The following is a 25,701-nucleotide window of genomic DNA, read 5'->3' as shown; positions in this document are numbered from 1 at the left end:
ACCCCTGCTCTTCTGGGTCTCCCTCTTTATCCACTCTATTTGCTAGCTGCTGTGGTCATCTTGATTATTTTAAACACACCTAAAGTGTGGGTAGGCACACAGGCCTACAGAAAGTATCAGGTTATTAGAGTCTCTCCTTGTGGGGAAGAAAAATCTGTCCAAATATGGTTCTTGTTTCAGTAACTTCCTCTGAGGCAAAGCCAAGACTAAAGAGAGCACCTGCTTGGGTGGAACATGGCTTGTCTGCTCGGTCTGTTTCCACTGAGTGTAGAGCTAACAATAGTAATGGGAAAGTTTCCAGGGCAACCAGGACCACTTTAAACATCTCCACACCAGACTGCCGCGGGGTCCCCCTGTCCTTTGGGGAGCCCAATGGTTATGGCTGGATTGGCTACCCCTGGCAGGCGTCTCCCTGCTGCAGGCTGGGTCCTCAGAAAAGGCATCTTCCTAGTCCTAGGTTTCACATACATTGTATCAGGTGGCAGACCAGCTGGTTTCAGTCTTGAATCAGGTCTTTTGGCTCCTCCCAGAAACCAACCAACTTGTGAGCAGGAAATCCTGCCCCTCCCCAAAGAGTGAGAAACCACAGAGGAAAAGAGATGAGACAGAAGGATAGAGAGGAGGAGAGAGAGAGAAGAGAAGCAACCAGAGATAGGCAGCCAATAAAAAGGAGCCGCACTTATCTGAAGCCTCAAGGTAAGACTTTATGAAATTGTATGTTGTATGTGACACTATCACCACTCAGGACTATACACTATACACAGTAGGGCTAACAGGTCTGAAAAGAAACCAACTTCTATGTCAATTTCAATTGCTGGTCAAAAAAAAAAAAAGCTGTAAAAATAAAAAATGCTGAGGGAGTTCTGGGCTGCGGGAGGGATGACATAAAAGGCAGATGGAACAAGGGTCTGGTGCTGGCACCAAGAGCAGCCGATCATTTGGCAGTAGACCGTTAGTTGGAATAAAAAGTTGCTAAGGCTGTGGGAAGTCACAGCATTCTCAAGTTCTTCTGGAGGCACACAAAGCTAGCAGGGCATACGCGGTTCTGAACTGATGACAGACATAATAATCACTAAACTCCATCTTCTCTGAAGACTTGTTGAAAGGGCTGTGGGCATCCCATTGCAGCCAGTCAGCCAGGCCTCCATGCCAGTGGTCTGAGATAAGAGCTATGTGAAGTGGGGTTCCATGGTCCCTGGAGGTTGGAGTCTCTCAAAGCTCTCTCTGTGCTACCATTTCTCCTTAAATTCCAGCCCAGCATCTGCTCAGGACACTGACCTGAGGTTTCAAGCAGCCTGCTCAGAGGGCAACCCAAGGTACTCCTTTCACATCAGGGAGTTAGAGAAACCTTAGCACGAAAAGGAAATGCCATTCTCAACTCACAGTTGCCCAGACTCACCGGCTATCACTTGCCAGCCAGTGCAAAGGGCTTCAGTTACTGCTCTAATAACTTGAGGGTGGAGGTTCAAAATAGCTAAGTGCTTCAGAAAACATCTAGACAGGGCAACATTGTTTCACAGCGGTTGGCTTTTTAAAAGGGCTTTTCTCTCAACAAGAATGTAACAGAATCTGATGCACTTTATAACTAGTGTGTGTGTGTGTGTGTGTGTGTGTGTGTGTGTGTGTGTGTGTGTGGTGTATTGTGTGTGTGTGTATGCTTATGTTGTGTGTGGTGTGAATAGTATATGATGTATGTGTTCTATATTAGTCTATGTGATGGGGGGTAGGTACATTGAATTTTGGTATGTGTGCAGTATATAGCATATATATATGGGGGGGTTTCTGTCTTCAGTGACATATTTCTCTATGAGATATGTGACCCAAAGCTATAAACATTGTGGGAGAGGTAAGGAGAGATGGAGCAATCTCTCTTCTGCTTGCTTGTCGAGAATTTAAAGGAATCGCCTTTCTCTCTTTAGCATGATGTAAAAACAAAATGAAATCAAATCTTGCCTCTTCTTTCCTGCTCATTTTGGTACAGCTAAAGCTGCCTGAATCCAATTTCTGCTTGGGAACAAACCATAAAGGTAATCTAATTTAATTAGTCCCATTTGCCAAGTGAGGCAATGGGAGCCAAGACAGGGAAGTGCCTTACTGAAGGCCACGTCTGTGCCTGTAGCAGAGGGGTGACTGGACCCCAATTTCCTTACTGAGGATCAAAATCACCCAGACTTCACAGGAAGAGACTGGGTGTCCCCAGAGCTCATGGACACTGCATCTGCTGGTGGGGTAAGAGAGTCAGCTACAACGTGTAAATAATTCTTGGCTGGCAGGAATAGGAGAACAATAGTTCACCAATGTGAGCTTTTCCAGGGCCTGTTTCATAACTGTTTGGACACTAGAGGATACGGACAGGAAGTGGCTTGTCATGTGGGAATGCGAACAGTCCCATTCTTGTCATTGAACCGGCATTTCATGCGTGTCTCCTCTCTCTGCAATCTTCAAATTGCTCATTTTATAATATTTTGAGTTGGCTCAGCTTTGCAGAGAAAACAAGATGTTGTTATTTCTGGATCTAGTGTTGGTAGGCCCTGGGTCACATGCTGCACTACTGTGAACAGTGATAACCAAGTGGCTTCTCCATTTCTCCCTTGCTCTGGCTGCTTCCATTTCTCTAGACTCCTGTTCTGCACCCTCACATCACTCTTCTTGGGATGCCTTTCCCCCAGTTGCACATCCAGAACTCACACTTAACCTTCAAACCTTAGGTCTGAAGACACCTCCCCCGGAGAAGTCCCTCCTGAGCCACTGTCTCCTCTTTGAGGACTGTTACAGGCTGCTATTCCACCCTTGTGAGCTTGGGGCCGCTCATACACTTTCACGACACTTGACTATAATGTACTTTGGAGCAGACACCATATATCAGAGTCTTTATTTATATTCCTACCACCAAATAGTTTCAGAAAGATCTTAGTGAAACATTCAAAAATGTTTCAAAAAAAAAAAAAAAGGCCTGGAATGCATAAAGCCCCAGGTTTGATTCCATCACAGCATAAAGGGAGTATAGTGATGTTGTCTGTTATTCCCGCACTTGGGAGGTAGAGGCAGGAGGATCAGAAGTTCAAGGCCATCCTTGGCTACATAGCAAATTCCAGGTAGCCTGAACTAGAAACACAACATCTTCTCCTTTGCCAATAGCATTGTAAAAACATCTCCTTTCCATAGCCTTGATTTATGGGCTCCTCATACACACTCTGAGCCTGATGGAACACTCAGAAAAGACCACTCGGGATTAAGCACTGCATCGTGAATCAATATTTCTACCTCCTTACAAAATGTTCTGGTCACAGGGGAAGAATGCTCCTGCTGGACCACAAGGGCAAAGAGAGAAGCCAGGACAGAGATAGTAGCAATTGAGAAATCTCAACACCCTTTCTAAAGATGGTCTGAGTCTTGGACACCCAGGTGCTCATGAAGCCTTGGGAGAGAAGTGGAAACATAGTGCCCCGACCCCTGGGAGAGCTAGAAACAGCAGGACTAGACAAAACTCACATGAAAGACCAGGTTGCCAGCCCCCTTTCCTGGCTCAGCTCCTAGAACAAGCATGGTCTGGCCTGTGTACCTCTACCCACTTATCCTATTCCACAGTCACAATGAATGAAGGACATCCCTGCAGGAAGAACCCAATGAAAGAGAAAGATACAAGAGACCTTGGCACATGGGGGTCTCCCTGTGGAACTAACACTCCCCCATACCATCCCACAGCACAGTAGCAATAAGAGGGGAAAACCTGGCCAACAACCCGCTTAACAGTAATAATTACCAAGGTAGGATGAGAGCTCCAAACATGGCAAACCACATGGAGATCTGCCCCAGCAGCATCGATGGTCTCTGACATTAGGGAAGATAGAACATCCACAGATGAGGGTCACAGGGACATATTTTTTAAAAGGACACAGAACAAGAAAAGACTCCCTGAAGAAAGAAATACAACTGGAAAATTTTAAATTACAGTGATGGGACCTGGGAGATGGCCCAGCAGAGCACTTGCTGTGCAATTGCAAAAACCTGAAGTCAGTTCCCAGCACGACATCAAGAACTAGGCACTGTGGCACACACTCAGACCTCAGTGCTGAAAGGCTGGAAGAGGCAGGTCCCAAGAGCCCTCTGACCAGCCAGCCTGGTTGAATCAGAAAACTCCTAGTTCAATAAAAGAACTCGTCTCAAACACTAAGTGGAGGGCAATAGAGGAAGCCACCTGGAATCAACCTCTGTCCTCTTACATGCATGTGCATGTACACCCACACACGTGTATGTACACACACCCATAACATGTATGTACACCCACCCACATGTATATACACTCACCTACATGTGCATGTACCTACCCACATGTAAATGCACCCACCACATCTGTATATACCCACCTACGTGTATGTACACCCACACACATGTATATGCCCACCAACACATATATACATCCACCCACATTACACACAATTATGATGAACCACCTAAAGATAAAACTATGGGACTCTCCCAGAAAGAGAGAAAATGGGGGAAGGGTGCGTGGATATAAAAGATCAGCCTAGAATCCCTGAAATTTTCTAGTAAGAACCATGGTCGGGGAGAGAAGAAGCAAACCCACTAATCAATAAATACTTTCTCCAAAGTTTCCTAAGGCAAAGGACTTGAGATTCCATTTGAGCAACCAAGAGTGTACTCAATGCGCTCTACAAAACAGAAAAACAAACCCCTCCAAACACAATACTGGAAATGTTTCACCCCCTAAATGAATGTACCTGAGTTCTTGAGAGCGAAACAGCCCATGAAGCAACAACTGGGATCCAAACAGCATTTTGACTGCTCAGTGCTGACAGCACAAGCTAAGAACTGGAGCAGCACAGCAGTGTCCTCCAGCTGGGAGAAAATAACATCCAACCTAGAATTTCTTGCTCAGCTGAATAGAAAGAGGGAGTTAGGGCACGATGATGATAACGGCCGCCGCACTGGCCGAGGCCTGATGGAGTCACGCCACACAGCAACGTTAAAATGTAAACTACTACTCCCCCCTTCAGAGTACTTATTACATAAAAAAAAAAAAATCCATTGGCGTTCCTGGGTAGGTACACCAAGAAAGATGAAAATGGAGATCCCCAGTTAACTGCAAAGGGAGCTTCCTGCACCACCAAACGGCAAAGCTCTGTCCAAGCTGGAAGAGATGAAAGCAGGCTTACTACCCAGCACATGGGACCTGTTTGCTTGGTTTGTGTTTCTTACCAGAAGTTCTGGAGAACATAAGCAACTCAGAAGGCAAAGAATAAAAATGGAGATGTTTATTAACTCTCGAGGAGAGGCAAAGGACACAAGAGAAGAAAGGGAACCACAGCCCTGGTACCACCTCGGCTCACCCTAATGACTCAAACGCTGATTGATAATCCCATGGAGACTGTGAAGGTGTAGCATTAGGGCCTGGAAGACACCAAATGAAGTGTCGTTTAAAAAAAAATCCAGGGACTAATATCCAATATATACAAAGAGCTCAAAAAGCTGGACTCCAGAAATTCAAATAACCCCATTAAAAATGGGGTTTAGAGCTAAACAAAGAATTCTCAACTGAGGAATACTGAATGGCTGAGAAGCACCTGAAAAAATGTTTAACATCCTTAATCATCAGGGAAATGCAAATCAAAACAACCTTGAGATTCCACCTCACACCAGTCAGAATGGCTAAGATAAAAAATTCAGGTGACAGCAGATGCTGGCGAGGATATGGAGAAAGAGGAACACTCCTCCACTGCTGGTGGGATTGCAAGCTTGTACAACCACTCTGGAAGTCAGTCTGGAGGTTCCTCAGAAAATTGGACATAATACTACCGGAAGATCCAGCAATACCTCTCTTGAGCATATACCCAGAAGAAGTTCCAACTGGTAATAAGAACATTATGCTCCACTATGTTCATAGCAGCCTTATTTATAATAGCCAGAAGCTGGAAAGAACCCAGATGTCCCTCAACAGAAGAATGGATACAGAAAATGTGGTACATTTACACAATGGAGTACTACTCAGCTATTAAAAACGATGGATTTATGAAATTCTTGGACAAATGTGGAGGATATCATCCTTAGTGAGGTAACCCAATCACAAAAGAAGTCATTAGATATGCACTCACTTATAAGTGGATATTAGCCCAGAAACATAGAACACCCAAGATACAATTTGCAAAACACAAGAAAATCAAGAAGAGGGAAGACTAATGGGTGGATACTTCATTCCTCCTTAAAATAGGGAACAAAATACCCATGAAAGGAGTTACAGAGACAAAGTTTGGAGCTAAGACGAAAGGATGAACTATCCAGAGACTACCCCACCCAGGGATCCATCCCATAATCAGCCACCAAACCCAGACACCATTGCACAATGCCAGAAAGATTTTGCTGAAGGGACCCTGTTATAGCTGTCTCGTATGAGGCTATGCCAGTGCCTGGCAAATACAGAAGTGGATGCTCACAGTCATCTATAAGATGGAACACAGGGCCCCCAATGGAGAATCTAGAGACAGCACCCAAGGAGCTGAAGGGGTCTGCAACCCTACAGGTGGAACAATAATATGAACTAACCAGTACCTCCTGAGCTCGTGTCTCTAGCTGCATTTGTAGCAGAAGATGGCCTAGTTGGCCATCACAGGGAAGAGAGACCCCTTGGTATTGCAAACTTTATATGCCCCAGTACAGGGGAATGCCAGTGCCAAGAAGCGGGAGTGGGTGGGTAGGGGAGCAGGGTGGAGGGAGGGTATAGGGAACTTTCGGTATAGCATTTGAAATGTATATAAAGAAAATATCTAATAATAAATAAATATAAAAAAGAAAATATCTAATAAATAAATGAATAGGGAAAAAAACCAGATGTTCCTTATGGGAAATCAGTAAATGACTTCTAAATTTGAAAAAATTAAAAAGTACTTAAAAGGATATTGTTTAACAAATATATAGTTGAACCCTCCTGGGGGCAGGGGGTGTGGTAAGTATTAAAGCTAGTGCCTGTGAGTAGGACTATGTGGCCCGGAGGCTTTGAGATCCTTCAGAAATCATGAGACCTTTAAAACATTCCAATTCACTATGTTGACAGGTATACAAATTTATTTAGTGTATGTATACAAATGTGTGTGTGTGTATGTGTGTACCATTCTGTGTGTGAGTTCCTGTAGAAGTCAGAGATCAGTCTCTGTGTGGTTCCTCACGAGCGATCCATCTTATTGTCTGAGACAAGGTCTCTCACTAAGACCTGGGGCTTGATGGTTAGGGGATGCTGGTGGCTAGCAAGCCCCAGGGATCTGCCTGAGTCCATGTCCCTAGAACTGTGATTGCAGGCACACACCATCATACCCAGCTTTTAATGTGGGTGCTGGGAACTGAACTCTCTTTCCCATGCTTACACTTTATCAACTAGACCGTCTTGCCAGCATGGAGAATTACATTTAAAAGAGGCTCAGTTGTGTTCTATCAGCCACACATTGGTGCCTGGAATCACTAAGTTAAGCCTAAACTAACAGTCTAATTAACAAATGCAGAGTTCACTTTGTTGAACAGGCTCCTCGAACCTCTTTGTATAGGATCACAGGAAGCTAGAGCTAGAACCTGGTTAAAGGGGCTAGACCCCATACAGGACTGTTGCCATGAGGGAAGGAAGAGCTCGGCACAAAACTGGGCTTATTTCCAAACACAGACCAGACAAGTGATGGTTTGCAGCCAAACTGCAGAGCGGCAATTGGTAGATGGAAAATTACTAAGAGGAAACATCAGAGTGAGAGAAAAGAGATGGTTCTGATGGGGCTGACGGGTCAGGGATCTCGCTGAAGGCTGGCCACGGTGACTGCCATTGCCTGGGGATGGAGGAAGATGAGGAGACTGATCAGATATCAAGGTTAAATAGATACTTGAGAGGGGTGGCAGCAGAGAGGGTTCTTGCCAACCTGAACCAGCAGGACCTTGCTAAAGCTGGATTTTGTAAAGAAGTATGCACAAATGAGCCTTGAAGAAGGTCCAAGAGCTTGCTGGGGCAAACAGGAACCTCTCTGTCAGGAGCCTTGGAAAAAATGCACATATCTGAGTCCTACCCTTGACTAATATTCATCAGGCCTGCTGGGGTCTGAGAACTGTCCTCCACTTTTCTGGACCAGGTGTGATATGGTGTGTGTGTGGGGGGTGGGGGTATTGTGGTGTGTGGGGGAAGGGTGTATGTATGTGTGTAGTGTGTATGTGTGAGTGTGTGTAGTGTGTGCATTGTGTGGTATAGGTATGTGTGGTGTGTGTGTGTGTGTGTTGTGTAGGGGGGTGTATGTGTAGTGTATGAGTGTGTGTGTGTAGCATGTGTGTGTGTGTAGTATGTATGTGTGCAATGTTGTGAGTGTGTGTGTATAGTGTGTGTATAAGTGTGTGTGTGCATGTGTGTGTAGTGTATGTAAGTGTATGTGAGCATGTGTGTGCATTGTGTGTGCTTGATATAGGTGTGTGTGTAGTGTGTATGTGGTATAGGGTGTATGTGTTTGTGTAGTGTGTGTGAGTGTATGTGGAGTGTGTATTTGTAGTGTGTGTATGTGTGTAAGTGTGTGAGTGTGTGTATAAGTGTGTATGTAGTGTATGAAAGTGTGTGTGAGCATGTGTGTGCATTGTGTGTGTGGTATAGGTGTGTGTGTAGTGTGTATGTGTGTGTGGTATGTGTTTGTGTAGTGTGTGTGAGTGCATGTGAAGTGTGTATATGTAGTGTATGTGTGTGTGTGTGTGTGTGTGTGTGTGTGTAGGAGGGCGTCAGGGATACTAGTTTCCTGTATATGGCTCTTTCTAGGTATGTGTCAGTGCTTATGAGTCTTTCTCCTCCCTTCTCCTTCATCCTCTTTTGTCCTGACTTAACCCAGAGGTCCCTCTGGATAATAGAAATATTGCCAGAAATTAAGTCTTAGTGTCTGCCTGCCTTTAAATTGCTGCAGTCATTTTCTTCTTCCAACCCTTGGGCGCCCTCTCCTGCCAGAAGTCTGTTAAAACCTTTGGGATTCAAAACCAACCTACAAAAACCAATCGTTTTCAATATGCTAATAATGAATTTGCTAAGAAAAAAAAATCAGGAAAAAAAACAAAATACTATTCACAATAGTTCCATATTATAACACACCTAAGAACAACCCTATCCAATAAGGTGAGGACTTTCAAACACTGAAGGACTTGAAGGAAATCCTAGAAATGTCCTGGCAGAATCAATATTGTGAAATAGCTCTTTCCAAAAGAAATCTATAGATTTGATGCGATCCGATCAAGATCCTGATGACATTCTTTCACAGAACTAGTAAAAAAAAAAATCCTAAAATTCAAATTCATTCAGCACCACAAAAGACTCCAAGATAGGCAAAGCCAACCCAGGCAGAAAGAGCAGTGCAGGAGAGAGACATCATAACACCTAATCAATCTCAATCACACCAGAGGCAAAGGACAAACCAGAACAAAAGTAGAGACAGACGAATCAGTGGACTAGCAGTGAAGACGCACATATACACGCAGCCAAAAGCATACGTGGTGGAGGTCAGGCTCGTCAACAACCGTGCAGGATAGCACACACAGAAGAACAAAATTAAATAGATTTCTTCTTCACCCTGCAAAAAAAAAAACTTAATAATAGTTTCAAGGCTTTAATTTAAGACCCAAAGCTCCGAAACTGTTCATGAAAAATCATAAACAAAACACTTGGTGATATGGGCATAGGCACGAACTTTCTAAAAATAACTGTAATTGCTCAAGATATAATTCCAGGATTGACACGTGACATTGCATGAAATTCTAAAGCTTCCACATAGCAAAGGAAATAATCAGGAGAATGAAGAGAAAGTTGACATAACGGGAGAGAATCTTTATCAACTACACACTGGACAAGGAGTTAATATCTAGGCTGTATAAAGAACTACAAAATTTAAACACCAAAAAAGAAAAAGGCATCTACTCAACACTTTAAAAAGTCTTCAATATCCTTACCCATGAGGGAAATATTAAAACTGCTTTAAGAGTTCATCTCACTCTATCAAAAAGAAAACATTGACACCAAATGCCAGGGAGGAAGGCAGAGTGTAAACTAGGGTAATCACTATCCTGGTCTGAGTGTTTACCCAAGGACTCCAAGTCACATACCATAGTCATTGCCATTCACAATATCCCGAGTCAGCATAGATCCATGATGAATGGGTAAAGACACAATGGAATTTTATTCATCCATAAGGAAAACGGAATTATGACATCTGCAGAAAAATGGATGGAAGAGTATAATGAAAATTCTGGAATTCGGGGTTCTTTGAAAAAACACAGAAATAGTATAGGATTGTGCTTTCTTTTTTTTTTTTAAATAATCCTCTGTTCTTTTTTTTTTAATTAATTTATTTATTTATTATATGTAAGTACACTGTAGCTGTCTTCAGACAGCACCAGAAGAGGGCATCAGGATCTCCGGTGGTTGTAAGCCACCATGTGGTTGCTGGGATTTGAACTTCAGACCTTTGGAAGAGCAGTCGGGTGCTCTTACCCACTGAGCCATCTCACTAGCCCAGGATTGTGCTTTCATTTTAATCCCAGGTTTGGGGCTGCTTCAGACTGTCCATAGCAGCTGACCATGGTTTACCTCATGCTCTAGCAGAAGCGTGGTTTTACCAGGTGCAGATAATTTCTGAGAGTGTGTGACAGTTAGAATTCTGGGAACTTTTCAGAGGGTATGTAAATGCTAGAGCCCTTAGAGGTGGGGTTGGTGGTTGGTGGTCATTCAGGGAGGTTGTTGCAATTTGTTAGTAGGCATGCTCAAAAAAGAAACAGACAGATAGAAACTGGATTCGAGGATCTCCATCTTTCTCTCTCCCTTGTATACTTTTTTCTCTCTTGTAAGTGTTAGGGGATGAAACCAGGGGAATAAAAGGTGGGAAAGGGAAGAACCCAAGAGGTAGCAAAGACCAGGCTACAGAAGAGCATTATGTTAAATAAAATAAGCTGTCAGAGAGACAACAGGTTTTAAAAACCTTGTATGTGGAATAGAGAATTAAAGAGAGAAGGAGAGAAGGGTAAAGAGAGAACTGTGTGCATGTGTGTACTGTGTGTGTGTATACACGTGTATGAACATGTGCATGTGTATGAACATGTACATGTGTGTGAACATGTGTCGTGTGTGTGTGTGCACATGAGCACGTGTGTGTATGTGTGTGCATATACATGTGAGTGTGCGTGTGCATGTGTGTACACTTGTGTATGTGTATGAACATGTGTATTTGTGTGTAGTGTGTGGATGTGTGTGTAATGTGTAATGTGTATATACATGTGTGCATGTGAGTGTGTGTGTATGTGTGTGTGTAAGTGTGAGAGATATGTAAGTAGAAAAGGAACTATGAGAGGAGTCAGGGAAGGAGAGATGAATGGAAAGCTAAAGGAATATGTGTCATGAAAGCAGAAGACGGCATTTGGGGGAATAAGGGACAGTAAGAGAGGAGATGCAGAGGAGGGAAGTGGAATAAGAAAAAAGTATAATGACATATATAAAAATGATCCAGTGAGACCCATTTCTTTGTACACTAACCCCCGCCCTCACCCCCCCCCCAAAAAAAAACTTAAATCCTTCAGCATCCTACCCAGAGACGGCAGCCAGTTCCCTCCCTGTTAGGTTACTTCTCAGAGCTGCGGCCAAGCTCTCAAACTCTGTGAACCATCCTGTCAGACATAAAATGGAAAATTAAACATGGGAAAGACATTCTTTTTGGATAAAGCACATTAAGACTGGGAAGGCAAGGGACACAACAGAGACGAGAATGAAAGATGCACATGGTGGTCGTGGCTAGGGAGGAGACATGGAAGGAATTTCCCTCCCACCTCCTGTCTTCACCCTCCCCCAAGATTTATGAGTACCTGGGGAAGCTGCATTCATCTACTTTCCACAAATAGAAGGAAGCAAACGAGTTCTGCCAAGAGGCTCTCTGGGCTTGGAAGCAGAAGCAGAGGGTTCAGAAATCTACACTCACTTGTTTTCCTCGACACTTAGAAGTAGGCTTCTTTGCCAGTGCCATGTACCATGTCAACTGGAGTCAGACTCCATAAATCACATCCTCCCGCCGTTCTGACTTCTTTCTCCACAAGATCATTTTCTTTCAGCTTAGAAGATGCTCAGTGCAGCAGCATGTGGCTCAGAAATATTGGAAAGAAAGCTTAACTGTTGCTGTCTCTTGCTTCTAAAGGTCCATGAAAGGGCACACACACACATGCACACATACATATAAACAACACACACACACACACAAACACATCCTCACACAGCATATACAGTTATACACACATATACAATATACATACATACCCAACACACAAACACATGTTCATATATAAGATACACACAAACACAATCTCATAGACATACATAGAGTCAGTTGCCCACACATACACACAAACACATGCTCCTCACACACAAACATACATATACACAAACACACAAACATGTTCATACAGATACATAGAGACAAATGCTCTCACACACACAAACAAATGTTCTTCACACACACATACACACAAACACATGCTCCTCACACACATACACTCAAACATAACACACAAACACATGCTCATACACACACATACATAACACATAAACGCATGTTCGTACATATACATAATACACACATATTTACAACACACACAAACACACATGCTCATATATGGCTAACACACAAAACCATACATGTATAACACACACAAACACATACTCATACATATACACACAAAAACACATATTCCTATGTAAACAATATACAAACACTCATACAATCATACACATATATACAAATACAAGGCTCACACACAAACTCACACCCGTTCATTCACACACGGATCCATACAGCAGACTAACACGGAGACAGGTTTGGAGCATGCGTGCTATGGGAATGTCAAGGTTCCAGGAGGCTAAGTTTCCATTAACCTTTCGCCTCAGGACTGCGTCCAGGGTTTTAGGCCTGTCACGAGTGTCCCTACTGGAGTGGGTGTGGCAGTTCCCGGTGGGGCTGTTTCTGGTGCAGAACATGGATAGCTCCAGCTGCTTGTCCTCTCTCTTGAGCAAGAGCAAAAGCAGGTGTCACCATAGCACAAAGCAACAAGGTTCAGAGCCCTGCAACCACAGAATACCACACAAGGTGAAAGAAGTCAAGCATGGAAAGGACCTGTCAGATGATCCTGCTGCTGGGGAAAGCCCAGAAAAGGCAAGCTTACAAAGGTGGAAGGAAGGTCAGTGACCATCCGAGCCAGGCTCGGGGCAATCAATTGATGGCAGGTGGCAGGAAAGGGTCTGTTGGATAATAAAGATGGTCTAAACTTGGGTTGCAATGCTATTTCCTAACTCTGCAAATTATTAAAAATCATCCAACTATCCACATAAAATAAGGTAGTATTCTGGTAAATACTGAACTTCAACAGCAGAACTGTTAAAAATAGTTTGGGCCATCAGGATGGCTCAGTAAGTTAAGGTATTTGCTGCTAAGCTTGACAACTTGAGTTCAATCGCCAAGACCCATGGGTCGAAAACTGACTCCCATAAGTTGTCCTCTGACCTTTACATGTGTGCTATGGCACACACACACACACACTGAACAAATGTATAAATACCATGAAAAAATTTAAAAGGCCAGTTTCAGCATGTTGGATGTGAGGTGTTCATGAAGCAGTCTAAAGGGGAAGTTGTGTGAATAGGGGACCATGCTCAGCTGAGAAAGTGCACATAAGAAAAATGACAGTCAGTGAAGCCATAAGAATGAGGGGAACTAAAGAGAGAAGAAAAGAAAGAATAGACTCAAGGAGAAGCCTGACATTTAAAGAATCAGAAAGAGAAGTCTACAGAGCAAGCTAAGAGACAGTCAGAGAGACAGGAAGATAGACCAGCAGAAAAACTGACCCAGGCTAAAGAGAGGATAGGGAGAAAGGAGAAGAGAGTGAGACAGCAAGGGTTACCAAGAGTCAGACAACAGAGGAAGGTGTGGCAGAAGAATCTGGTGGAACCTGAGGATCCTAGGGACAAGGTTGGGCATAGCTCCAGGGGGTTGCATACCCCAGCGACATAGCCATTCGAGCGCGTCTTCCGCAGACAAAGTAAAATTCCAGAGGGCAGGTAGGGGATGGATAAGCCTGAATAGCTGAGAATTTCCAAGCTTTTTAACTCAGGCAATGAGGAGTTACAAAGGGAAAGGGAACCAGAAGCATCCTGAGGTGGGAATGATGGAGAGGGACTGAGTTCAAATCTATATAACTGGAAAGAAATGACCAGAACTATGCACTCCAATGGTGGCTACTTAGGACCCTCAAAGGTATGGCCATTGGCTTTCTTTTCCAGTCTGGCTTCTCATCTTGGAACCACTGTGCAAAATGTAATGGTCCAACATATGGTGCTGTTTGCAGTTCCCCAAACACACCATTCTCTTTCACACCTCCTTCTATTTTCTCCCACAGCTTCCTTTACATCAAGTGTTCCTAAAACAAGCCTCCCCTCTACCCGACACGTTCAGCAAGCACAGTGTTCATATTTACCCTTCTTCCTTTGGCTACACACAGTTCTGTGTGGATCAAGAATGACTTCTTTCCAAGATTCTCCTGCATGCATACCCTACACATGGATGGTCTGCTTCTTTCTTGACACTGTAGGCTTCCCACAGTGTACATTTATCATTGACTTTTGCATTTTGACATTCTTGTAAGGCCTGGCCTTTTCATTCATAGCACTTGACCCATAGTGACTTAGTTAGGGTTTCTACAGTGGCAAAGAGGTACCATGACCATGGCAACTCTTATAAAGGAGAGCATTTAATTGAGGCTGGCTTACAGTTCAGAGGTTTAGTCTATTATCATCGTGGCGGGAAGCATGGTGGCACACAGGTAGACATGGTGCTGGAGAGGTAGCTGAAAGTTCTACCTCTGGATCATCAGGCAGCAGGAAGAGAGGGTGATCCACTAGGTGTGGCTTGAGCCTCAAAGCCTACCCCCAACTGATACACTTCCTCCAACAAAGCCACACCTACTCTAATAAGACTATACCTCCTAATAGTGCCACTCCCTATAAGCCTATGTGGCCATTCAAACCATCATATCCATTCCCTGGCCCCCTTTAGGCTTGTAGCCATACCATAATGGTCCAGTATTTCCTCACTATGACTCCCCTTCTTCCTTTAGGGACAGAAATATATATCCTATGCTACTGTGTGTTGGAAATGTATGATCTGCTTTTCACTTCTGATTTTATGGGCGATTAGAGTTAAGAGAGTGCCATGAGTATCTGAGACTTTGAACTGTGGACTTTTAAACACTGTTGGGACTGTGAAAGACTATGGGGAATTTATAGTTGGACTAAATGTATCTTTCCTTTCTCTAATATAACCAGACATTTGAATATGGGTTTCTGATCTGTAGTCACACTGGCTAATACCTTCCCTCTATGTCTCATCAGAGAGCAGTGGGGTTTGGACCACGGCCCTGTATTAATATAAAACATAAAACTCAGGAAGAAGTAGAGGGGGCAGGGAGTAGAAGGGCCTGGGTACCAACAAAACCTTAATTTTAATGGGTCCATAGTCCAGGGACAGTCCATTTGGAACTGTCGTCCTTGGCTTCTGCTCTCTCGGTCTGGATTGGTGAATCCATGGTGTACTACCAGCTACCTTCACAGCCACAAGAGTGGAGATAATCACTGTGTATGGTCACGTCTAGATTTGTTCCAGTACCTGCTTGGGCAACCTGCTTTGCCCAAGCGAATATCACTTGATTTGAAAGGAGAAAGTTGAGATGAGTTGGGTTTCTTGGGTAGCCTTTATGGAGAATCTGAGGGTCTGTATTGACTTGAGCAATGAATGATTAGAGAGTTCTTCTGACTGCTGTTCTCTCAGCCTGGGAAGCAGTGGGGGAGGTATTCTCACAGAGGGAAATCCCTCCCTACATGGGGTGCAGTGGGCCCAAAGCAAAGCAAAGCAAAGATGACTATTTACCATTCACTGGACTCTAATAAGAGTTTTTGTTAGTGTTTCTTTCTATATCCTGTTTATTCTTTCTACCTGCCCAGAACTCTGAGGTCTATATACACAATGAAGCTTTCAAACTATATCTAAAGCTTTAGCTATTAAATAAAAGGCTTGGGCTATGAAAGCCAGGCCATTGTTGAACCCCATTGCTAGAGGGAAACCAAATCAGGAAACTGTTCCTGGAGGAGCTTTGTAAGCTACTGTTTGAGGAGTTCCAGTCTAGGTGGGGACTGCTTCTTCTTACCTGGAAAAGGCATCTAGATAAACTAGCAAGCACTTCTATCCACCTGTGGAAGGCCAGATCTCCTCAGCCTGTTTTCCCAGAGTTTTTGCCAAGGTATTGGTCTCTCATTAGGACCCCTTCCTGAGTGAGGGCTCTCTGTTTTGTATTTACTGAAGCGCAAACCCAGCATCTGGCTAAGACATCTTGTGCTAGCTGTCTGGTGAAGGTGTGAATATTCTGGTGAAGGTTGGTCACCAGCGGTCTGCAGTTGTTTCTGAAAGACTGATCTTTCCTTCTGGTGCTCTCTGCTGACGTGTGGACTTGAGTTGTCCTTTTTTTTTCCCTTTTATTTATGTTTTCATTCATTTATCTTCTACTTTCTCTTGGTCGTACAATGGACTCTTAGGCAACACCGGGTCAGAGTATGTCCTGAGAATATCAGTATGTCCCACTGGTCTTCAGCCACTTGTTGGGCAGCCAGGTCAGTGGCTCTTGCTTCAAGGAAGTCATCTTTTTTTAATGTTCTCAGCAGTGGTGGATAGCAATTTGTAAGTGAAGCCAAATAAATAGCCTCTAGGAGGACCAAGATTTTCTCTTTGTTTTTAATGTCCTTTCCCTAGTGTTGAGAGGCCCTCTTTCTCTATAGATCATACCATGGACATATCTGGTAGTAAAAGCATGACAACTATATATGAATAAATGGTGGGGTTTGAGTTTTCCAATTACATGGGTCATTGGTTTAAAAGAGGAAAGAGCAAAACTTTCTCTTTTCTCTTTCTCTGGGACTTCTTAGAGCAGGTGGGGACAGGGAGGGAATGTTCACCTCAGAGAACTATTAGATGTCAGGGAGCCCTGGATGAGAAGACCAGCCACTCCCTCACTCCACTCAGGAGGAACAGGAGCCAGCATTAAAGTAACAGCAACAACAACAACAAACAAACAAACAAAACAAGTGCTGTTTGTTTGTTTGTTTGTTTTGCAGGGGTAGGGGTGTCTCTGGGCAGCCTGGAAGAGCTGAGAGGATTTGAATCCCAAACAAGAAGATACAAGTCTTAAGCTAGAGTGGGTCTCACACCAGAGAAATTGACAGAAACACATAGAAAGACAAAAAGACACAGAGAGAGAGAGAGAGAGAGAGAGAGAGAGAGAGAGACAGAGAGAGACAGAGAGAGAGACAGAGAGAGAGACAGAGAGAGAGACAGAGAGAGAGACAGAGAGAGAGAGACAGAGAGAAAGAGAGATCCAGGAGTAGCCACAATGCATCCATGCGCCTGAACAGTGGGAGTCCAGTGATGTCTCACAGAGATCCTGGACACTTGATCACACTTGATCAATGACCAAGTTCAACTGTGTCCAACCAGAAGGCATCTTAACCAGACCTCTGGAGTGACACAACAGGCAACTTCATGTTTGTTTCCTTTAGGGGCAGAGATATCAGACTCCTCTGAAACATTAGACAGTATTTGATCAAAGGGGGTCCTGGGACATCTTAGGTTGAGCTCTCCCTAGGAGTGCCCCAACCATCACACTTTTCCTCGATCTGGGGGACTCTGAGACCTCTGGTGTCCTAATGTCTGGTCTCTGGGGATCTCAGTGGGACCTCCAGAAATGTTGTAGGGTATTCACTGGAGTAGACTGCTAGGATATGGGTTTAAGTTCTTAGCCAGCTGGCTATGATGGTAGGTATTTGGCATCCAGTGTAGCACTGAGCCCTTCTTAAGGTGACCTTTTAAACACAAAAACCATATCCTGGGTTGACATATTTAAGTTAACAAGAACAGTTAGCCAGAAGTGGAACTACAGAAGCCAAAAAGCAAGGTTAGTCCATTTAGAGAGCTATGGGCTTTGATGGATTAGGTCTTTGTCATCAGTTTTGCAGGCGGTTCTGTCCACATGCTGAGTTTTATGGCCTGAATGGTACTTTCACTGTGGAGTCAGCTGTGCTAGGGTCTGGGGGCCTGTTACAGTGCTGAGACATTTAACTTTCCAAAGGCTGAAAGATGCATAACATTTTTTTATTGTCCTGACTGTGAACGGAAGCTAGCCTTGTTATTTTTAAAAATTTAAACAACACTGTCTAAATCTCTGCATCAATATCAATAGGAAAACCACATGTGAATGAATGAATTTATGAAATTCCTAGCCAAATGGATGGACCTGGAGGGCATCATCCTGAGTGAGGTAACACATTCACAAAGGAACTCACACAATATGTACTCACTGATAAGTGGATATTAGCCCAAAACCTAGGATACCCAAGATATAAGATACAATTTCCTAAACACATGAAACTCAAGAAAAATGAAGACTGAAGTGTGGACACTATGCCCCTCCTTAGAAGTGGGAACAAAACACCCTTGGAAGGAGTTACAGAGACAAAGTTTGGAGCTGAGATGAAAGGATGGACCATGTAGAGACTGCCATACCCAGGGATCCACCCCATAATCAGCATCCAAACGCTGACACCATTGCATACACTAGCAAGATTTTATCGAAAGGACCCAGATGTAGCTGTCTCTTGTGAGACTATGCCGGGGCCTAGCAAACACAGAAGTGGATGCTCACAGTCAGCTAATGGATGGATCACAGGGCTCCCAGTGGAGGAGCTAGAGAAATTACCCAAGGAGCTAAAGGGATCTGCAACCCTATAGGTGGAACAACATTATGAACTAACCAGTACCCCGGAGCTCTTGACTCTAGCTGCATATGTATCAAAAGATGGCCTAGTCGGCCATCACTGGAAAGAGAGGCTCATTGGACACACAAACTTTATATGCCCCAGTACAGGGGAACGCCAGGGCCAAAAAGGGGGAGTGGGTGGGTAGGGGAGCGGGGGTGGGTGGGTATGGGGGACTTTTGGTATAGCATTGGAAATGTAAATGAGCTAAATACCTAATAAAAAATGGAAAAGGAAAAAAAAAAGAAAAAAAATTTAAACAACACTGTCTAAATCTCTGCATCAATATCAATAGGAAAACCACATGTGAAAGTTCTTTGACACTGGGAACTGATGAGACTTTAGTCGGTAAAGTGCTCACCATACAAGCATTGGAACCCAAGTTTGATTCCCAGAATCCACATGAAAATCTTGGTATGGTGGCCTGTGCTTGTAATCGCAGAGCTGGGAAGGCAAATGTACAAGGATCCCCAGAGCTCTCTGCTCAGAGAGCCTAGCCAAATGGGTGCGCTCCAGGTTTAGAGCAGCACTTTGGTCCCATTAAAGCAAAGTGGACAACTCTTGAGAAAGGACTTCTAGCCTCCACACACACCTGCACCTGCACTATTACACACACACACATGTACACATTACACCTCACATACAGAGGCTCTCACACACAAGCTCACACACATACACACACACATGTGCACACACATACAAGCTCTCACACACCACACACACATGCACACATGTGCATATACACACCTTGCACACATGTGCTCACACACACACAAGCTCACACTCATACAGAAACATACACAATTCTTTGGTAACAGTTTCAGTGGTATACAACTATAATCCCAAAGCTCAGAAAGCTGAGGCAGAAAAAAAAAATCACAACTTCATGGTCAGCTGGGTTGCATAGCAAGACTTTGACTCAAAATACCAGGTAACACCAAAAGAAAAGAAAAGCTTCCGAGACTCGAGTGTCTGAGAACTGCTGATGTATCCCAACGGCTACACATCTGTCTATTTAGTGCATTTTATATGACAGTTCTTCATTCTTACTCATGGAAATCAGGGCAGTGGGTGTGTTTCTGTCTTAACAGCATGATAGCTACTGGGTTCTTTGATGATCTAATGGTGGTTTGGGGTCTTTATGTGTCTTCTGAGAGACAGTGTTGGACTGTCACTGACTTGAGCCACTGATCAGCATTTTTGTGCGCACACACACACACACACACACACACACACACGCGCGCACACACACACAGACGCTGCAAAATCTGGCTTCTGCTGCCCCCAGCCTGTTACATTCAGCCCACCACACACATAGCTGTCTACACTTTAAGCTTGTGTTTTCTACATGAAATGACAGCCGTCTCCCCAGTCCCCACTCTCTCATCCCTTTCTTTTCTCTCTGTCTTTTTATCATTCCTTTCTTCTCTTTCTTGTTTCTCTGTGTTCTTCACTCCTATCTTCCTTTTGTATCATGATTTTTTTAAATGATTCTTTCTTGTTCCCTATAATTTCACTCACTACAAAGCACATTTAAAAAAAAATTATTATCTTATTTTCTGCGTGCAAGTAAATGATTTCGCTGTTATATAAGGCTAAGAATGCAGTCTTATTTTCTCCCCTCCCCCCCCCCCCCCGTGAAGGAACGTGGAGTCCTGTCTGTCATGTGTCTTGGTAGCATAAAAGCTTTTCTGAGAATACTCAGATGCTGCCAGTCTTGACAACATGGCTGCACCTCCCACTTACATTGCAGCCTTTCTATTTTTGTCATCTGCGCCCTCGGCTCCAGCTCTCTGCTGTTCTCAAACCATTATTGTCTTCTGGAAGCAACCCTCACAGCTGTGGCCTTTGTTGACAAATTGTTTCGTCTCCTCTGGGCCTTAAATTATTTTCTCTGAAGTAAAAAGTCACCGGATCTTTCCAGAGACTGTTTTAGGGTCATAATTTGGTTTCTCCAAACTCTGAATGATTCAGATCTTTCCCATCGTTGATCCCCAATCTCTCCTCATAGGCCAGACACTCATTCTTGACATTCCAGCTTCTCTACATGCTCTGCAGTTACTCACAGTTCAGGATTGGCTTTGTTCTGGGTGATTTTCATGACACGGGTGGCAAGTTTTAAGCTGAAAAACTTAACTGTGGTGTGTCTTTAACTCTTTGAGGATTATTCTTTAATAAAATCTTGCTACACATAAAAGAAGGTGATTATTTCTGCCTTGTCATAACGACACATTTTTAATTGCTAGAGTGTCTCTTGTCTTGATGCTCCTGTTGGATCGTTTTTTACCTGGGACTTGGATGCTCTATGCTAGTTTTACTTCAAGTACATCCCTTGGAACTTTATGGCAACAGGTATGGAATCCCAACTCTTTGGGAGGCTGAGGCAGGAGGATCGCAAGTCTGAGGCTACAGAGCAAGTTCCAGGCAAGCCTGATCAACTTAACTGAGACCCAGACTCAAAGTAGAGGTCAAAAGGTTAGCACTGCAGCTTATGAGCGAGCAGTGTGGCTATAGCCAAAGATGGTCTAGATCTTCTAGTCTGGCCTCCTTTTCTCAGCATCCTCTTCTGTTCCTCGCTGCTCCACAGCATTTGCATAACCCAGTTTAACAACCTGCTGCCTTTCTTCCCGTTTTGGGGCCCATTGTTCCTTCTTCATTCTCTGTTAAAGTAATAAGGGTGAGCTCCCTTGCACTTGCCTGAGAGTCTTGAACTGAGCTTGGGTTTCCCGCCATCTGGGTCTGGCTGGGTTGCAACTTCTCTTTGATGTTGTAATGCTTTTTCATTGAACTGGAGTGTGGGGCTTATATGGCTTGTTTGCTTTATTCTTTTTTCTCCTAAGACATGCACATTTTTTTTCCCTTGAGCTTATTTTGCTGTTTTGTGTTCTTATTTTTAATTGCTTCTGACTGGGGAGTGGGGCCAAGGGTGAGATTTGGCTTGAGTTTAGCTCTATTTGATATCATTCATATTTCCCCAAAGCCCCACATGCTCAGGGGTTCTTAGGTGCTGTTTCTCTCTGTGTGTATCTCTGTCTCTGTCTCTCTTTCTCTCCCTCCCTCCCTCTCTTTCTCCCTTCCTCCTTCCCTCCCTTGCTCTGCCCTCTCCCCCTCCCTCCCTGACAAGCCATTCTTGCAAGGCCATTCTGCCGTGTGCAAAGGATGTCGCAGTAGGAGATGCTCAGGAACCCAGCCCTGCACAGTCATGAGCCTGGCCATCTGGAAGTTGCCTCTTACTCAATGAAATGGAGTAAACATTGTCCATTATGAAATCCACCACGCAGGCTGCCAGGGACGAATGGGATCCCACCCAAAGCCAATCGTTGCTCTGACAGGGAAGTTGGCTAGTGCTGCCTGAGACTACTCCAGCCTCCCCCGTCCCTGATGTCACAATTCAGAGGCTGCTGCCTGCCTGGGAGGTTGTAGAAAGCTCTGCAGGTTTTCTTCGTGTGTCCTACAGGGCGCCCTGAGCCAGGTCCCTGTTTGATGGCAGTTATGAAAAATTACCTCCTCCCGATCCTGGTGCTCTTCCTGGCCTACTACTACTATTCTACAAATGAAGAGTTCAGACCAGGTGAGTACCACTGTGTCTCATTTGGAGAAACAGGCTTAAAACACAGAGGTGCTGGAATGTTCCTAAAGTTCTAGCTGTGTTCTTGATCCCTACATCACTGATTCAAACCCTAATGTTGAATCTGTAACCCTGTATCCTCCAGCCACAGACTGTGGGCAGGAGAGGACTGGGAGGGGGTGAGCCTTACAGCCAAGGAGGTCATGCTTTGCTGGACCTACAGCATGGAAAGTGATGTCAGATCTACAGAAGGGAAGGTAGTACCCAGACACAGGGCTCATCCAGATAGCTGTGTTCCATGGAGATACTGATAGCCGAGAATCAAAAAAAAAAAAAAAAAGGGTTATGAAGTTGATGACTAAGTAGATGGGCTGAAATCTCTGTGAACACATTTTGTGATGCTCTTTTAAATTCCCTTTCAAGTTAGCAAAATTAGATTATGACAAAAGGGTTGAACTTGGGTACTTTCACCAAACTCTGACCTCTCTGGCCTTGTCTCTATGATCTCTGCGTGTGGAGATTTTTAGAAATGATAGCAGGATGGCTCGGCTCTGGACATCCAGGCCAAACCCATGTTTGAGAGCCTGTTTATGAATAACCGCAAGTGCAGCTTCAGTGGTTACAGCATGAGATAAAATGATCTGGGCTCACAACCTCTAAGTATGGAAAGCAAGACAAGGCTTTGGGGACACTCACGGCTTCTGTGGTTCCCCAGAAATGCTCCAGGGAAAGAAAGTGATTGTCACTGGGGCCAGCAAAGGGATTGGAAGAGAAATGGCATATCATCTGTCAAAAATGGGAGCCCATGTGGTATTGACTGCCAGGTCGGAGGAAGGTCTCCAGAAGGTGAGTGTTCTGTGTCCCCCTTATAGTCTCACACTTAATGTACAAAGTCTTGCCCCCCCACCCAATACACACACACACACACACACACACACACACACACACTTGCATGTGTTTGGTGTTGGTAGCCACAGAGTTCTTTGACTGTGTATGTTCATAGTTGTACCTGTTCATACACATTGCCCTTGTGCAGATACATGTATTCAGAGACTGGGGTTCCTGTATCTGCTCATGCATTTATTTATGTTGGCATGCCCCATAGTCTCACAAGTTTGAGAGCCCTAGGTCATACAACACTCAAACTCCGATCTACCCACATAGAAACAAGCACCCACACCCACAATGCATTTGGAAACATTTGTTTATAAACCCTGCAGAGATAAACAATAGACTTAAACTCTCACACAATGATGATTTATCCAATTAATATATTTCAGAGGACAATGATCATCTAAAGATATATATATATACCAATCTGGCCTTGAGGGCCAAAGATCTGCCCACCTTTGCCTTCTGAGTGCTGGGATCAAAGGTATGTGCCACCACCACCTGGCATCATCTGAGAATACTAGACACTCCCCCCCCACACACACACAGAGCTCTGGAACAAACTTTCATTTAAACCCCAGTTACCCCAAACACTGCACATGAAAGCCTACGACCAAGATGACCACCATCTCCGCTATGTCTCTGTAGGTAGTGTCTCGCTGCCTTGAACTCGGAGCAGCCTCTGCTCACTACATTGCTGGCACTATGGAAGACATGACATTTGCGGAGCAATTTATTGTCAAGGCGGGAAAGCTCATGGGTAAGGCTTCCCCTCTCCTTTGCTTCTCTGGGTTAAGATCTTTCAGGAGGGAAAGGGGACAGGACTGGCTCCCGGTGGTCTTCCAAGTCAGCGCATCTATCTCTTTGCAGGCGGACTGGACATGCTTATTCTAAACCACATCACTCAGACCTCGCTGTCTCTCTTCCATGACGACATCCACTCTGTGCGAAGAGTCATGGAGGTCAACTTCCTCAGCTACGTGGTCATGAGCACAGCCGCCTTGCCCATGCTGAAGCAGAGCAATGGCAGCATTGCCGTCATCTCCTCCTTGGCTGGTGAGTGGAGCAGGGGTCAGGATAGAAGTGGAGAAAAGAATAAGGCTAGGGCTATGCTGGACTCTGTGCTGGGCACAAGTTCGAGTTAGGTTTCCATACAGGAAAGACACACTGCACGCACATTAAAATGCTCATGGTGATATTACACAGAAGCCAGTAATACACAGACAGGTTCACTCATCAGGGACTTGGGATGTACACTCGGTGAGGAAGGGACATGAATGTTAAGAGAAAGAGAAACTGAGAGGAACTAATGGCCCCCAAAAAGTCAGGCTTGGTCAAAGCAGGACTATAAAATCTCCTAAGAGAACAAACAAAAATCAACAGCCCGGGATGCCCGTGGGAAACCTGGTGTGTGAGCCATGCCTGGGAGAGGATAGGGATAGGAAAAGCTGCTGAGGCGTAGCCAGTTCCGGTCTTTTCACAAGAGTGACCTGGTCATAATGAACAGAAAAGACGCTGTTTCCATCATAACTAAGAGCCACAGGGCAGTGCATCATTGGATCCAAAAGCAGAAATAAAAATCGAATAACTTACGGACACACAGCAGGGTGGTTGGCTGGGAAAAGGGATCTAAAACATAACAATGGAGAGGAAACTCGCTCTAGGGTTCTCAGCCTTCCTGGTACTGGTGCCCTTTAATACCACTCCTCATGTTGTGGTGACCCCCAACCATAACTTTATTTCATTGCTACTTCACAACTATAAATTTGCTACTGTTAGGAATCATAATGTAAATATCTGATATGCAGGATACCTGATAGCCTACCCCTGTGAAAGTATCATACGACCCCCAAAGGGGTCGAGCCCCACAGGTTGAGAACTGCTGCTCTAGGGTAGGGTGTAGTGCTAGAGTCATTGCCTAGTCAACATTGCCTAACCAACACCCAACGGAGTTAATAGTCCCCAATACTGCGGGAGCAGGGGCAGTGATAACAGTGTATACTAAGGGTATTTTTCTAAATATCAATTTGTAGCATTCAAAGTGAAATTTAGGCTGAGCTTGGTGATACATGACCTTTTAATCCCATCACTTGGAAGGAAAAGGCAGGCAGGACTCTCAGTGCAAGACTAGTCTGGTCTACATAAAAAGTTTCAGGCCAGTCTGGTCTATATAGTAAAACCCTGTCTCAAAAAGAAAAAAAGTAAAATTGCAGCAACCAACTAGGTCAAAATGGAGCAAAGAAACTCCCTCAATGAATAGAATTCTATGACATGGAGGGAGATAGTGTGTCCCCTCCCCTCCCCCATGTTCTGCACGATGGTACCACCCAAAGACACCACCAAG

The 25,701-nt window shown here is 44.3% G+C and overlaps 1 protein-coding gene across 4 annotated transcripts in view; it reads left to right on the top strand.

Annotated features, from left to right (window-relative positions):
- The first annotated feature begins 598 nt into the window (after positions 1–598).
- The window catches only part of Hsd11b1 (hydroxysteroid 11-beta dehydrogenase 1), a 42,406-nt gene continuing 17,303 nt past the window's right edge, over positions 599–25,701 (top strand). Inside the window, exons 1-5 of one of the 4 annotated variants that reach the window (NM_008288.2) lie at positions 599–696; positions 22,356–22,469; positions 23,182–23,312; positions 24,006–24,117; positions 24,228–24,413. In NM_008288.2, coding sequence (NP_032314.2) covers positions 22,382–22,469; positions 23,182–23,312; positions 24,006–24,117; positions 24,228–24,413 — 517 coding nt within the window. In that variant the 5' untranslated portion in view covers positions 599–696; positions 22,356–22,381. Of the gene's footprint in view, positions 697–21,149; positions 21,251–22,179; positions 22,470–23,181; positions 23,313–24,005; positions 24,118–24,227; positions 24,414–25,701 lie in introns of those variants that run through there. The other 3 variants (XM_030249832.1, XM_006497228.3, NM_001044751.1) reach the window with 3 other exon arrangements.

This window comes from Mus musculus, chromosome 1 (assembly GCF_000001635.26).
Source record: "Mus musculus strain C57BL/6J chromosome 1, GRCm38.p6 C57BL/6J".
Lineage (NCBI taxonomy): Eukaryota > Metazoa > Chordata > Mammalia > Rodentia > Muridae > Mus > Mus musculus.
Note: the sequence above shows the minus strand (reverse complement) of the source record. Positions and strands in the feature narration are given on the sequence as shown.